At 36.1% G+C, this 17,261-nt stretch overlaps 1 protein-coding gene across 1 annotated transcript; it reads right to left on the bottom strand.

Moving 5' to 3' along the window:
• Positions 1-4,930: 4,930 nt before the first annotated feature.
• Positions 4,931-12,011, bottom strand: LOC132066206 (uncharacterized). The gene is made up of 6 exons (XM_059459564.1): positions 11,979-12,011; positions 6,638-7,198; positions 6,383-6,547; positions 6,081-6,201; positions 5,173-5,282; positions 4,931-5,032 (listed from the first exon to the last, which is right to left on the bottom strand). The coding sequence occupies exons 1-6, from the start codon at positions 12,009-12,011 to the stop codon at positions 4,931-4,933; spliced, it is 1,092 nt and encodes a 363-aa protein (XP_059315547.1).
• Between the last annotated feature and the right edge of the window lie 5,250 nt (positions 12,012-17,261).

Raw genomic sequence — 17,261 nt, 5'->3', positions numbered from 1 at the left:
GATAAAACTGCTTATATATTCACATAGAAAAGAAACCTCAAAATGCAACAACTGAAAGAAGAAAAAGGTAAGGGCGTAAGGCGGCTAGCAACAAATACAATACACATACTGATCATAAATTAGTGGCTAAGCCCGAAATTAGCTGAAGTGTGTGAGAGTTAATTTTGGCGGGAAAGTTTGTTAGCTTTAGTTGGCATATTCTTTTCCTAGTTTAACTTCTCATTTCCTGTTATTTCATTTTCAGCTCACTTCACGTGAGCATAGCATGTAATATAGAAGGCATAATACATAGACACGTAAACTTGACCTCTACTGGCAACCAAACACTTCAACTTTGAGAATGCCTCAACTCGAAACTATGTCAGTTGAACACTCCAACTTACAAAATGATCATCTAGACACCTCCAAAGTTTATGTGCCATGTCAGTGTCAGGTGTCCACTAGACACAATGGGGGACGAGTTAGACCTGTTTAGATATGCATTCTCAAAGTTGGAATGTTTAATTACCAGTTGAGGCAAAATTAAGGTGCCTAATTATGTATTATGCCAATATAAAAGCTTAATCAAACACCTGTATTGTAGCATGATAAATGATAATACAAATTGCTAGTTTTCTCCCTAAATTTCTCTTCTCATCTTTACTCTTCTCTCTCATTCTTCTCTTCTATATCTTCTCTGTTCTTAGATATCAATAATTTGGTATCATATACATAATACTTCAAATAAAGGACAAGAACACATGATAAAGGAATAGAATCTGTAAGAAAATCAAAGGGATGAAGGTTGTGTTTGGTATGACAGAAAATGTTTTCCTATTTTTCCTTGTTTGATTGCACTAAATATCTTGGAAAATATTTTCCTCAAAATAGGAGAAAATGTTTTCCTTAATAATTTGCAGAAGAACATTTTCGGGATCAACAAAAACACACCAACTCATCCCCAACACACACCCCACACTATCCACCCACCACCATACCAGCCTACCCGGGCCTACCTCTACCCCCACCTATCCCCTGCCTACCCTACCTCCCACCCCGCCTACCCCCACCACCAGAAGTTGCACTCCAAATTCAAAAACCTTATAGTGTCTTCACTTCGCATATACGCAATCTTCTTAAAATACATTTTAAATGTATGCATAAACACAAAGAAAATGAGAAAACCACTTATTTTTCCAAGAAAAACATTTTCAGAATAAACAAAACCACACCAACTCATCCCCCACCCACACCCCACCCTATCCACCCACCCCCATACCAGCCTCCCCCACCTACCTCTACCCCCATTCCTCACCTACCCACCACCAAAAGTTGCACTCCAAATTCAAAAACCTTATAGTGTCTTACTTTAGATATATGTAAATGCTCTTAAAAGGACATTTTCCAACTTTCGTTCCAAACACAACAAAAATGAATAGGAAAATCACATATTTTTCAAGAAAATATTTTCTTGAAAACCCTTTTCCGTAATGCCAAGGACACCCAAGTTGAAAAAACTTACCAAACAGCCAGATTTCAGTTCAAAGAATACCAAAAACCCTCTTCTTCTCCTGTGTCGCTTATGCTTCAAAGATTTGACCACTTTCCCAAATTAATTGTCCAATTTACTTCGAAAAGGACAAAATGGGTCCCCTCCAATTTTATTTTGTTTGGTAATGGTAATAGGTTTAAAATAGTCTTTTTTAATATCCTTTAAATTTTTTAATATCACTCTGTTAAATTTAATTAGAACTGTGAATTCCTTTTTTAATCAGAAATTTCCATTAAAATAACATAAATAAAACCTCAAAAAGTTGCGTCAGACAGACTCTTGAAATACACAAAAAAAAAAACAAAAATATAAATTACAAAATTTGTACTTCCAGTTCCAAATGTGAGTTCTGAATTTTTTCACTTTAACAATTAGAGTTTGGTAAATAACTGACGGGACCAGAAGTGTTCATTTTTTGCAAATTTAAAGGACCAAAAGTGCTCAATTGTAGTGAACTTAGAGGATCAAATACTCAAGTGATACTAATTATGCCTTTTTCTTCAGCCTTTTGTTTACTGTTCTCATTCAGTTTTTATGCCCACTTATCAGTCAATGAATTTTTTATCATATTTTAATATGGGAAAAGGATAGAAATGGCCGACCGGGTGAAATTAATCTCACCCGATGGCCCAAGTTTCCCCAAAGCCAATTGTAGCTCGCCCAACCCATTTACTACAAAAAAAAAAAAAAAAAAACCTTTTGTGGCGGCTTTAGTCGCCACTAAAAGTAGTCACTAAAAGTTCGTTGCAAAAAGAGGACTTATTGTGGCAACTTTAGTCGCCACTAAAGATTAAGTATGTATAGAAATGTATCGAAAATGTATCATGCATATAAAAATGTATCATTATTGTATAGAATATGTATTCCTACCGCATATGTATAGAAAAGTATCATTGTTGTGTAATTAGTGTATAATAACAAAGGAGTTTTACAATATTTAGGGCCCGTTAGTCCATGAGAATTATTCATTTTTTTCAGAAATATTTTTTCACTTTTTTCACTTTATGGTGTTTGACAAAAATTCCATATACAACTTCTAGTGTATTTGAATTTGGAAAACAGCCAAAACTTGTTTTTCACTTTTTTCATTTTCAACACATTCAACACAACCAAATTTTCTTTGAAACTATAATCAAATATATAACTCCATCTTCAACTCCAACTCCAAAATACCAAATAAAGTGAAAAATATTTGATTTTTATGGCCAACCGCCTACTTATACAAGTAAAAATCAACTAGAGTTTATGCAAGAATTGGAATATTGTTAAGATAAAATGGGCCCAATGTACCTTCATAATATTAAAAGGGAAAAGGACACTCAGTTGCCTTTCGGCCCAAAGTAATCCCACGTTTGGGCCTAATATTTCCGAACTGGCCTTTCGACCATAAGTATTCCCAAAGTTAGCTACTTTCCAAACAAAAAAAGCACATTTTTTTGAAAAAAAAATTAGACTTTCTGATGATTTAAAAGATAAAAAAAAGTGTCAAGACTAAAGGTTTACATATTAAAAAAAATCGACTTTTTAGTTGCAAATTCAAAGATCAAAAGTCATCACTAAAGGTCAAAATTCATATCGAGCCTTCGAAAAATATTTCAAAACATGTATAATAGGTGTATACTTATACAGTGATTGAGCTTTCAAAAAATATCCTAAAACATGTATAATATGTGTATATTTATACATGGATTGAGCCTCCAAGTAATATCCCAAAATATGTATAATATGTGTATACGTTGATCATACATTTATTACACACATATTACACATGTTTTGGGATATAATCAATGTTGTATAAAGAATATGTATCACTACCGTATATGTATGATATTTTTTATACGAATGATAATTTTTATACAAGAATGATACATTATATACATATGTTGGAATTATATATATACTCTCTATACAAAAATGATACAGTTTATATACACTTTCTATACAAGAATGTTACATTTTATATACTGTATATGTATGATACACTTTCTATACAAGAATGATACAGTTTATACATAAATTATACAACAACGATACATTTTCGAACCTGGGCAGGCAAGGGGAAAGTCTCGCCCAAATACATGCAAATACACAAAATACACGCGAAATACATAACTTTTACTTAAAAGTAAGCTACGAATTGTAATTTGAAACATGATAGCTACTAATAGGAAGATCCTCATAGAAGGTAGTTATATCTGTAAGTTTGCCTTGTTATTTAAATAAGGGAAAAAGCTTAAATATGCCAACAAATTTTTTGAAATGACTCATTTATAATTGGGCTCATTTATGCCAACGCTGAAATGACTCATCCATGCAACATGCCATTAACAACTCAATTAGCTGGGTTTGAAAAAACAAGATTCGACATGTGGCGTTCAATTAGAGGTATACGTCGTCAAATTAAACCAGCCCAAATAAAATTAAAACCCGTCCCAAATAAAACTGAAACCCGACCCACCGAAAATCCTTTTAACCCAAATCCCTATTCTTATTTTCCTCATCACATTATATGATCAAAACAAAAACCCATTAGCTATGCTAGATTGAACCTAATGGAAGTAAAGAAGCATGATCCTATACAAAGTGAGAATTATAAACTTCGCATACTAGATGAATCCCTTTAGAGAAGTAGCTAATGGATGGTCTAGCAATTAATTTCATATTTACTGTTAAGATTGTATTGGCTTTTCTATCTAGTGATGGTCTGACAAGTAGCTAATGGACGGTATTCATATCCTTTTAGAGCAATAGCTAATCTTCAATCTAACATAAGCATTTCTTACTAATGGGTTATTTTTTTATACTATAATGTGATGATGGAAATAAGAATAGGGATTTGGGTTAAAAGGGTTCTGGGTTGGTTGAATTTGGGTCGAGTTTTAATTTTATTTGGGCTGGTTTAATTTGACGTCGGGGATCTCTAATTGGAGGCCACGTGTCAAATCTGGTTTTTGGAAACCAGCAATTTGAGTCGTTAACGGCAAGTAGCATGGATGAGCCATTTCAGTGAACGACGATGAAATAAATGAGCCCAACTATTAACGAGTGGCATAAATAAGCCATTTCGGATAGTACGATGACATATCTGAGCTTTTTCCCTTTAAATAATAATGGATAATGTAGTAGTTTAACACTTTCAAGGCCATTTGGTTGCAAGATTAGTCTTAGATGGGTTATTGTGGTATGGAATTTGAGATTATACTTAATTTGTGTTTGATTGAAGCTAATACCTCAAATTAGGATAACTTTAACTACACAATTTTGGAATTATCTATAACATATAAAAAGTGGGATTGCAGTGTCTTCAAGTTCTTTGCAGACCTCGTCATCACAAACCAACTCCAGCATGTTTAAGTAGTGAAATATGCACTTTTTTGATAGAACATTCTTCTTATAGCATCATTGCATCACATACACTACATCACTAGGCAAATTGCTGATTATATCTTCCCAGCTTCTGCCTGATTGTTCTCTTTTGATATCTGTTGGAGACATATCTTCCTAAGAAAGGAAAAAAAACCAAGTGGCAAATGCAAACAATTCTAACAGAAAGTACTATTTTTTCTGTAGAACCTTAAATATTTGTTAAACGTTCCAATTATAAATAGAACTGTACTTATAATTTAGAAATCAGTTCTAACAGAATGCAATATTTTTCTTTCTTTCTGCTCAAATTCTCTCCCAAATTTCCAGTTTGATCTCACTTTCAATTTTTTAGCCATTGACTGTTTCGTCAATGGCGGAGAAAAGCCTTTGATTACCATGAAGAAGACATTCTTTTACTATTTCTTCCCATCAAAAGATGAAGAAGAAGCGTGCGAATTTAACAACACCCCATGTGTAGTGAATCGAGAACTAATAGAGATAAGGGACGTATACACAGCTCGGAAAATTGATGAAGGAAAGCCCAATGGCAGTCCATGACGAGGTCGTTCTTGGAAAGCTGGTGATTCCATTTTTATGATTGATGAGCAGGAAAGTGTTGTTATACAGGAAGGCTAGCTTTATCTTCGTGTTAGTTGAATGAAATAAATTTACCCTCTGAACTAGGATAACAAGATTTTTTTCAAAATATTATCCGAACACCAAAAAAGATCATCAGATATTAGAACAACTTGCATATGCCAAAGCAAATCCGACTATAAATGGGACAATATCAAGTAGATAAAATAATTAGTAAATGGCTTAAACGAATGAAAAGCAAAAAAAGAAAATGGAAAAAAAAAAAAAAAAAAAAGTTGACCCCTTCCAATTGAGTTTTGTGATAGATCTGCAGATTGCGAATTCAGTTTAAATATGACATCAACGCACTTTATACATAAAAGTCTTAATATGCCACTGGGATCCCCGCATCCTTGATCTGGGGACAATAGGTTTTAAATATTTAATCACTATTGCTTTTGGTGATGCTATTGGATAGCAGCTAATTAGCAGTTCCTTCAAAGTTCCCTTAAAGCATGCGACACTTCCTTCCTCGCACTGTTCAATGATCATCCTCTCAAGTCTTGGAGGATTAGCAAGGATGACTGTAGTAAATACATTTCAGTACTTGATCCCTTGAATTTCCTTAACTTCACTGTTCGAATCATCCTCAGAGCTTCATTCACATGGCTTTGTTCCTTCGATAAGTAAGATAACAGTTTTGTTGTCTGACTTAATGTCTCATCAACCTGAAGAAGAAGACTCACATATGATATAACACAACGTCAGTCAAACTTTTAAAACTTGTAAACATATCGTTAAACTTTTTATAACTATAAAAGCATCAAGGGTCATAATAAATAGTGTCACTTGAAACAGAACATAGTTAGTAGTCATAGAACTGTCCTTATTAAGCAAGATGTGTCTTACCTTCACAACATCGTCTATTTCAATTTCATCAAGGTTAGGAGAATTGCCAAGCAGGCAAAATGCACAAGAAATACTTTCAACCGAAATCTTAAAGTCACAAATTTTCAGGCTTTGCAGTTTTAGTGGTCTGTGAAGCTTGTCTGGCACACGAACCAACCCAAGTTTCTGAAGCAACAGATGCCAGAAAAAAGAAAAAGAAATTATGGAGTGTAAGTTACAAAAGCTACAAATTAAAGATGAATGCTATTTTCTTACCTCTAGGGATGTTCCATTCAAGCAGAGGTGCTTAATGATTGTAAAGATCGGGTTCACATTAAAACACTGAAATGTAATTGTAAAGCTGCTAAGGATAGACATGTTCTCAAGTTTTGGGGAAACCAAATTAACAGAATCAACATTAGCACAGAATCTCAACTCCAAAGTCTCAAGCATTGGCAGATTAAGTGTGTCTAATGGCAGATTAAGTGCGTCATCTGATCGATGACCGGCAATTATAGAATGTTCTAACTGAAGGCTAATAAGATTGGGAAATTGGGTACCATCAGGCAGCTTAAAGACACACCTTGAGAGCTTCAAATGTGTCAATGTTCCACAAGTAAATATTCTATTAGGCAACACGTAACTTTCATTGTAGTCCATATCTAGAGTGAGCTTCTTGATACCGTGATTCGAGACGAAGATGGCGCATGGATCCACATCTGACTGCGCTAATTTGTGTGCTTTAGAGATAAAATGAAGTCCCAGAACATTTCCAGTGTGTTGCAGGAGAATTTTTTGGATTACGCTTGCAGCAGAAGCCCCAATACTTGATATATGCTGAAAAAAAGGGGATCAAACATAAGGTGTGGCAGTGTAGACCATATATGTATCCATCGCTTTGATAAGATGCTAGTTCTTGCAGCATCTTGAATGGGCATGTTCTCTAGTATTCCATGTAGTATGTCGTTCGGTAAGTTACCAATGTTCGTAGACTTCCTAGTATTAGTAGCTACCCCGCATCGACTCATACTTTTTCTAGATCTGAAATATTTTACAGTTCTATTTGATTGAACATGAATTAAGGGGACTATATATAGTTGCCTTAGTAGTAGCAGTGAGCATAAGTAGATATTAATGCACAGAATCAGAGGAAAACTAATAGACACTTTGCTTGAGTCCTCCAAAAGACATTTTGTGAAATTCCAAAAGTCTGTTCATTCCCATAGGATTTATTTAACAAATCAATGCTGGAATTGTAATACTTGAAACAGAGACATATTTTGATAATTATTAGGAGTCGAGAAGGCATGTAAAATAATTAAAGTCAGGGGTGTGGTATCTAGACGTTTCTGATGCTGTGATGCAGATCCATGTTCCTGTTGATATGGAACATATCATAAGAAAAGCAGTAACTCGCCACTTTTTCAACCTGTAATAGAAAAATAGTCGGTGTATGCAAAGTAGTTGCAAAATAACCCATTTTTAGTGCGGAAATAAAATCTGGATAAAAATATGTTTTGCTAAAAGGAGCAAGAGACGTCAATCTCATCTTCATTGTCGGCCAATCATCACCATAAAAGAAAAAGGAATTAATAAAAAACATGAAAATTAATAAAAAACATGAATAGATACAATCACGTGAGTTAACGGAGTTTGTTATTTCTTATTTCATAGATCTTAGCTGATAAAAGATCATCATTACGGAACAATCCAAATGATCGCTGTTGTATCAAGATTTTGGCGTGCATCACCTCAAGTAGAAGTTGTCACATTTTACGCTTAATGGGTTAGCCGCAAATATTTCTGGCTGGTTTTCAAGCACAAATTTCAAAAGTCTTATGTTTTTTCTTGATCTTCATGTCAAGTCAATCAATGTCACGTAAACTGGGATAGATGGAGTATTAATTCTTTTTTAATTATTAATTTTTCTCGGGCTGTATTCCTTGATACATGACAGCGACTAGCTGATCATTTGTTGGCCGTAGCAATTAAATTCTCCTTTTGATTTAATGGCTTTGGAGTAGGCTGCATTGTGAAGTACTCAGTTTAGAGACGGTTGTCCATTGTGGTTAGACAATAGTAAGATCTGAAAGCTAATTTACATTTGTGCATAAAATGATGAATGAGATACTTAGTTTAATAACGTATAAGTGACTCTTACTTTATTTGATCATAGTAAAATAAACTATAGTGGCATTTCACCCCTAACCACAACTCATCTGCTGATTCTTCAACACCAGTCGGTTCAGACCTCCACTTAGTTTCACCCAAGCTTCATCCTAGTCATGGATAGATCACCTAGGTTCAGGTCCATAAGCAGTGACAATTGCCCTATGAAGACTCTCTTTCGCTACGGCTCCGATGGGTTCCCTTAACCAAGCCACTGCCTATGTTACGACTTTGAAAATCATAATAAATATGTTAAAATCAGTTAAGTGGAACAGAATATACATAATGCCACGAAAAACAGAATAACTCCATTAGAAATATGAGATTAAGGAAACAAAATATTAAAAAACCATAGTGAAGTTATGTAACCAGGTTGAGGATTAACTCAGAGCAACTCTTTAAAATAAACAACCACATAACAATGCATGTGGCAATTCTCCTTTGTTTAGACAGCTTTTTTTTATTTCTTTAATGTAATAAAAGGGTCATCCATCTAATCGAAAAACTTTTTCCCAATTGAAGACTTAAAAGGGGTCATTTAGCCAGATCATCCTCTAGTATCTAGGATAGAACAAAACAGACTCTGTTGATTAAGTTGTGATAGATCGATCTACAGATTCAATATTCCGTCTAAATATGAAACCGTTGCACTTGACCAAAAACCATATGGTCATCCCTGGACAACTAAAGCTATATCCAAGCTAGCGGTTAGCAGGATGACACCTGAAACTTTTAGGATATTTGATGGATGTTTTTAGTTCATTGTGTTAGTAAAAGACTGTACTTTAACTGTATTTTAAGTTTTGGGTATAGTTGAGGAATGACCAAAAACTTGTACAAAGGACTTTGATTACTTTATTGAATATAAGAAAAAGATCATTTAACTGAAAATAAATATTTGTGTCGCATGGAAAAAGAATAAACTCCATATGATTGATCAAATAAGTACCATACCCAACACATTTGAAACTAAATGGAGTTGCATAGCAATGCTGGCTAATGGAAGATTAATAATGTTGCACTAATATATATCAAACTACGACATAACAGAGAATAAAACAACCAAAGTGTTACTAACAACTCGCGACAGATAAAAAGGATCAATAGCACATATGAAGCTCACCAAGATCGAAAGATAAATACCTTCTGCATAGCTTTGCAGGCAACATAATCCTATACTACCAGCAAGAGATGAGAATGAAATTGATTGGACAAATACTTGTAGTTCTTGCAGCACACAAAGTAGTAGAGGGACTAAGAGCTTATAAACCAAAGGAATTGACCCCTGAAAATATGTCTGAATAGCAGCTTATAATCAAATTTGAAGGATAAGTAACATACATGTTTCACAACCCACAAACAAATAGAACCCCTGAAAATATGTCTGAATAGCAGCTCGAACACATTATTTGTAATTGATCAATTAATTCAAGGCATCTCTTCTTTTGTCCTGGATATAACTTCTGACAAATTAAACACATGGGTCAGACCAAAGTATAGAAGTTTGTTGAGCATCGCAACTTCAGCAGAAATTTAAAGCTGCGACGGTGCTTGAATAGTACTACTATAGGGTCACATGGTGTCACTGCTTTTACCCTGCTTCATTCCCACAATATGGATGACATCAACCAAGAAGTTTTACTACGTACTGAAAACTAATCTCATATTTAGCATTACTAAGTGTACTTCAACATAATTATGCTAGAGCGAGAAGCCTCGGGTTTGAGCCTTGCGAGTCATCTCCGGTAAGAAATACTTTATTCCCAAAGTGGGACTTTCGGGGCGAATCTGGATTAGTCGACCTCTTTTTGGGTACCAGTCACCGGACGATATACCAAAAAAAAAATAATAGTCATTATGTAACCAATAGCTGTACCAAATGCCAATACCAATTACTGAACGCATGCACATACCCCAGAAAACTAACACATATAAAAGAGTAGGCCAAAGTCATACGGGCCACTTAACTTATCGATTTTCCATCTAGCACTCAACCGAAATGTTGACTATCCGAACCCCGAACATAAGATAAAATGTGTCATTCGAACCCCTCGTGCTTGGAGCACACGCACGCGTGAAGCTCACTTGTCGTGACATGGAAAAATAGACCGTTGACATGGAGCCATGTCATGTTACCAGTTTTTTTTTTTTTTTTTTTTTTTTTAAATAAGCCATGTCAACAAAAACAATTAATTTTAAAAAAAAATATATTTTAAAATATATTTAAATAATTAAAAAAAATTGAAAAACCCAAACCAAATTTCTCCGATAGCCCACCTCACCTGCCACGGCCGCCGCCGCTCCTCCACCTCCGCTTTTTTTTTTTTAAATTTTTAATCATTAAAAATTAATTTTAACAAAAACTCTATTTTAAAATCTATTTAAATAATTTAAAAAAATTGAAAAAAACCCATCCTCCGATAGCCCACTTCACCGTCGCCATCGCCGCCGCCGCTTCAAAATCTATTTAAATAGCGTTTTTGTTAAAATTAATTTTTAATGATTAAAAATTTAAAAAAAGAAAGCGGCGACGGCGGCGGAGGAGGAGGCGGCGGCAGAGGAGGCAGTGGCGGCGGTGAAGTGGGCTATCGGAGAGGATGGGTTGGGTTTTTCAATTTTTTTTTAATTATTTAAATAGATTTTAAAATAGAGTTTTTGTTAAAATTAATTTTTAATGATTAAAAATTTAAAAAAAAAAAAAATTGGTCTCTCACGCCTGTTTAAAGCAAGCGGTGAGCTTACGCGTGTGCCGCTTGGCACGAGGGTTCAAATGGCACGGTTTTATCTTATGTTCGGTTCGATGGTCAATGCTTTACTGGGGGTCTAGATGGAAAATCAGGACAAGTTCAGGGGTCCATCTATGACTTTGGCCTAAAAGAGTATAGAAAAATAACATGAAGCCTTTGCTTCGTAAGCAAACATCTTCCAACAGAGAAGAAGATGAGGAACACAGATTAAGCTTATCAAGATCCAAAAAAATGGAATTAGCTGTTAGGCACCTATTTATAGTTTTCCAATCTTCAGTAAGTACTTTTTAAAATGAAATAATACTAAAGCATTACTGGCAGAGGATAGAACAAATGTTCATCGCTCTCTCACAAAAGTACCACACTTGTACCAAGTTCATCATAAAAAAAATTCAGTAGACTAAGTAATAATCAGAAAGGAATTAGCATAGATATACCTAATCCTTCAATTACCAAGAAAAGCCATACATTTAAGTGATCAAACATAAAGGCAAATGACAGGTTTCACAACCCGAAAACAAATAAAACTCCTGAAAATGTCTAAATAGCAACTCTAGTGCATCATCAGTTCAAGGCATATACTAATATTTTTTGCATATAGCTACTAGGATTGCTTTTTTAGCATCAGCGTAACACATGGTCAAACTAGAATATAAAAGTTTCCGGAGCATCGCAACTTTAGCAGAAGTAGTACTCTGTACCTGCTCAGATTGCTTTGGGGAGTACTTCTCCATTAGCTTAGCCAGGCCGAGGTTGAATTTCTCTCGTTGCCATCTCCTCTTCCCAGTGTAACACTGTAACTTGACGAAGCTTGAATTATAAATATGATAATATAATGGAACCAATATGAGGGTTATAGAAAGTGTTTTGAAAACCAATTAAGTCATAAGAAATGTCTTTGGGAAAAACAAAGTTGAAAGCCACTCTACGGGGCATGTTTGCAAGTGAGTTTATAGAAGGTCTTACTTCCAACGATCATAACCCCATTATTAATTGAGAATTTGGGAAAACTTCCTTGATGAAAGTTGTAGAGCATTGAAATACCTTTCCAACGGTATCTTACGGTCAAACGGACATCCGTGTAAAAAGTTATGGCCATTTTACGACAGACTCGTCCGACAAAAACCGCCTCTGTCACCAGATGCGACGGAGGGTGCGACTCGCAGACACGACATGCGACGCCACAGTCCCGTCGCAAGTGGTGACAGAGAGATTTTGTCCAGACTTTTCTGGACCACTTTAAATGAGACCCAACTCGTCCAAAATCATATTTTCATCATTCTTGGTCAAGAAAACCTCTAGAATACTCTCTAACCTTCATCCACACGAAAATTCAAGGGAAATCCATAATCAATAACACCAAATCCATGAACCCAAATGTATGAAACCTAGCCAAGGTTCATCTAAATCAAGAAAACCCAAGGGAAGTGAAGTAGGGTTTTGGTGCTAGAGAAGTAACTCCACTCAAGACTTGTTCAACCACTATCTAAGGTAAGTTTCATGGCTTTTTCATGATGATTAAAGTTGTTGATGAGTTCTGGGAGAATAGTAAACGGGTTTGATAAAGAGAATTATATGAACTATGATAGGTTTTTGGATTGTTGACTTGGGATTGTTGTATTCATATGGGTGATGGAGAATGATGTTAATTACATCTAATTGAAATTATAGAATTAGCTAGAAGTAATAGAATGGGAAATTGGTGAAGAAAACACCATTACGAGGGTCAGGAGCTCATGCCCACCAAGTGTTTGATAAAATGCTTAGATGAACAAAGCATGGATATTGTTGCTAATATAGAATCCCTATGACCTATATTATTATAGATTAAAGTTGAAGGGATTGAAGGACATTGTGATACGCTCAAAAGCAGGAAGTTAAGGTATGTAGAACTTCCATTCCACGTGAATCTCACGCTCTTCCCCATGCTCCGTTTCTTGATATCCATGAAGTTCAAACCTAGGGCATTAAAACCAACATATTGGTAGCCCGTATTTATGTATTTATACACATGAACTTTGTATCTATATTCGTTATTGTATTCCTAATCTTCCATTACGGTTATTAGGAACCCTAGCTTAATCCATGAATCATGAATTCTTCTCGTATGTGTTCGCATTATGTTATATGAAATTTTATGATTTTATGTAGCAAGTTACAAGCATGTTTTCAAGTCAAATTATATATCTATATATTTATGAACTATTGTTTCTACTCGCGAATCAAGAACATGTTTGCAAGATTATGACAAGTTATTTCGTGAAATCATGATTACAAGTTATTTACAAGTTATTTCACGAAACTCATGGGCTTCTTAGCCAACTATATCATGTTCATGTTTTTGGGATTGCTTAGTTAACCGAGAGGGCTCGATAGCCTGAAACTACGTTGCCAAGTAGGATAAGGGTTGTCGACGAAGTAGGCAACACCTTCATTATGCGCTTGGATCTTACATGCTATTATTACTTAAATCTCATATCCCCCGGCAAGGTGTGAGTGTTCTCCAGGTAGGCGCAAGTACCGCATCATGTTGTCGGTTACACTATAGCATTCCCCACGTTACAAGAAGTTTTATATACATGTATTTTCATTGAATTAACGTTTTCGGACTTTACTCACGTTTCATGCTCATGTTCAAGTTACATTCGGTTTAGCTTCATGTTCTATACCTATGTATGCCATGTTCTTCATTTCAGCGGGTTTTACATACTAAGACTAGTCACCATGTACTAACGTCCCCTTTTGCCCGGCCCTCCACGGTGTTATACCGACTTTCGAGCACACGCACCAACGCATGAGATCACCTCGCATCGACTTATGGTGAGCCCCACTCCTCCCGGGTTCAACATGTGAGTCTTTATATTTAGTATACAATTGGTAGTCCCGAGGCCATGTCCCGGTAGTTAGTATTCGCACATGTTTTATGGTTTCATGACAAGATGTTAGTTTCCAGAGTCAGTGGTGCATTCATGATTACAGACTATTATGTCTTCATAATATTTCATGCTATGAGATAATTTCAAGACTTTATTCCGCAAATTATATTTTTATGATTTATTTAAATTGCATCATATAGATTCTATTGTTTGATGCCCATGTTGATAAGCAAGCTTTAGCGAGGTTCGCTCGGACGCAGTAAGGCCCGAGTGCCGTGTTACGGCCGAGTGCCATGGTTCGGGCGTGACAAAACTTGGTATCGTAGCCTAGGTTCAAGAGTCTTTAGGGAGTCTATGAAACCGTGTCCAGGGGGCTGGGTCATTTTTATATGTGTGAGGGCCCCATACATATAAACAGTTGACCACCAAGACATTCGATTTGTCTCATTTCTTTCCACTCTAGATCGTGCCGAAGCTAGAAAGCAATAAGTAACTTCTCTTTATCTCGAATTACGTACGTTTCGAATTGCGAGGAGATGAGCAGTAATTCAAGGTCCAAGTAAAGGATATTTACCCATAGGGGGTACAATTATGCAATATCTTCACCGGTAACGAATGAGACTTAAAGTGCTATTGAAAGTGAATACAATGTAAGTTGCTCGAGAAGGTGCGGAGCGGAACGAATGGTATGTTGAATGAAATTGATGTCCTTTTACATGAATAAAACAGGGAGGATATTAGAGAAATTAGAAAAAGGAGCCAAGTCAACAAGAAAAAGGTAAATTGTGGAGCATCTCAAGAAGAGGTGGCGGCCGTTTTCTGCCCTGAGGTCATTGGACCCACCCATTCGCGATTCTGCATTGAAAGGGAAAATAAATGAAAGTGTAACGAGCACATTGATTTTGGACATATGAGGTAAGTCCGTCATTTTTATCCGTGTTGAAATTGGGAGCCACCGGTGGCTATGATATGACATGATATATATATATATATATATCTTGCGCGAGGCATTGTTGGTATTTCTGCGTGCGAGGTTTTGGGATAGTAAGAAATGCAGAGAAACTCGCCAAAATTTTTCTTTAGAAATAGAAGGAGAATGAGATATAAGTTCGTATATGTCCGGAAAAGCCATGTCACGGTAATGATAAAGATTTGACTAAGTTGGGGCACGGATGACTTCGAGAAATAAGATTTACCCCGGTTAGGATGAACACCTTGGTGGAGTGACGGTTCGTATATCCGAATGTATATTGGAAAACAAGGCTTAAACGTTAAGTTCGGGGAGTAGAGTGATTAGTAGAAGAAATCGAAGAAATCGAAGAGAGCAAACCATAGAAGAATAGCTTTAAGAGTTTTCAAAAGAGTTGTCCCAAGATTTACAAGTGCGTAGTTAAGTCGTTAAGATAGAGTATGCCATTTACGAATACAAAGAGCAACCCGTTCATGTAAGTAAATTTAGTTCTTTTCTCCATGAGAAATTGGTCAGATGTGAGTCAAAAAAAAAAAAAAAAAAAAAAAAAAAAAAAAAAAAAAAAGGTCGTTGTCATAGGAAAGTACAAAGGAATTGGGCAGTAGGTAAGGAATGTTAATTGGATCCCATCAAAAGAAGTTAAATTTGTAATATAAGACGTCAACTTTTGTCTAAGCGGGAGATACATAAATTCAAAGACGTTCAATGGGATAATTGAAGACCCGAAGCGGTTAGTATGAGATGAAGAACCTAATTCAGTTAGGTTGGCATAATGAGATAGTCTCCTTAGGGAATATGTTCAACCCGAAGTGAGCAAGGATCGTCAAATGGATCGTGTCAAGTTCAATTACTATCGATTAGGCGATCAAGAAAAGCTATAAGAGATCATGCCCGCTTATGTGTCATAAGGGTAGTGCCATTGCACAAGACTCTAATCTTTAAGGTGCTGAGTCACAATACTTGGCACACAATAGCACTATGAGTATTTTAGGAAGTATGTACCATGATTTAGGCGGACGAGGAACTAAGGTGAAAGAAGTTCGCCGCTTATCCAAGCTAGAATTCGACTTTCGGCTCCGAAGTGGTGGAGTTATTACCCGAACATGGCATTCTGCTAGTCATTGAGTTAGAGAGAAGCGCTTGGTGATTCCTACTTGCCGCGTATGAAAGAGGGATTCACGAATGGAAAGCCTTAGTTTTCGAGTGTGGAGGGAGATAATGGTACACTTGGAGATATCGAGGGCATTATGCGTTCCGCATGTAGATGGGCTCGTAGAGCGAATCATGTCGAAGCTCACAATTCCAGTATTCCATTCACCCGTGTTCTACTAAGATGTACCATGATCCTAAGGAGATTTATTGGTGGAATGATATGAAGAAGGATGTGGCGGATTTTGTAGCTAAGTGCCCGGTGTCACAGTGAAAGCCGAACACCAGAGGCTTGGTGGGTTTGGCTCGAATGTTGATATTCCCGTTCACTGAAATGGAAATAATGCGACGGACTTTGTATCGTGTTTGCCCTCGCTCGACCAGAGGCATGATTTAATTTGGGTGATTGGACAGTACTTACGAAAATCGCCGCACCTCTTGCCGCTTAAGACACAGATTGAACGAGAAGATTATGCCAAGTCATATGTTAATAAAATTACCATATTGTATGGGACCCTAGTGTCCATTATTTCGATTATGGAGCTCAACACAAGCGAACTTAAAAATCCTTTAAAAAGGATTAGATGCATGAGGTGAACCTTAGCACGCCATTTTCATCCTCGACAAATGCTCGGACGATAATGTTATTCAGATCTCATGTTACGATATTCATGTTAGTTCAATGCTCGTATATTTACGCCGACTTAGTACTCGATATCACCGCACTCACGTATCGTGGCGCTAATCCGGTATTCGCTTAGGCTCAATATTCAACAGCCGATCTTCAATAGCTTCAATAGACATTCAGTTTAATATCTCAGCAGTTTAGTAATCTTGTATTCATTCAGTTTAGTAACCATGTGTCCTTGATTTCAATAGTAATTGGGATGACCACCGCCTTATCGAGTTTACTACAGTAAATAATTACCATGCGTTGTATTGGGATGGCACTCGTTTGAAACTTTTTGAAAGGTGCGTATCACCGATTG

Source organism: Lycium ferocissimum, chromosome 8, assembly GCF_029784015.1.
Source record: "Lycium ferocissimum isolate CSIRO_LF1 chromosome 8, AGI_CSIRO_Lferr_CH_V1, whole genome shotgun sequence".
NCBI classification, from domain to species: Eukaryota; Viridiplantae; Streptophyta; class Magnoliopsida; order Solanales; family Solanaceae; genus Lycium; species Lycium ferocissimum.
This window is presented reverse-complemented; position numbering and strand designations above follow the sequence as displayed.

Coding starts and splice junctions, on each gene's coding strand:
- LOC132066206 (XM_059459564.1), bottom strand. CDS start 12,011: ATGGAGAAGTACTCCCCAAAGCAATCTGAGCAG. Junction 7,199..11,978: donor CCCCAAAGCAATCTGAGCAG/GTACAGAGTACT, acceptor CCTTTTTTTCAG/CATATATCAAGTATTGGGGC. Junction 6,202..6,382: donor AAATAGACGATGTTGTGAAG/GTAAGACACATC, acceptor CTTCTTCTTCAG/GTTGATGAGACATTAAGTCA.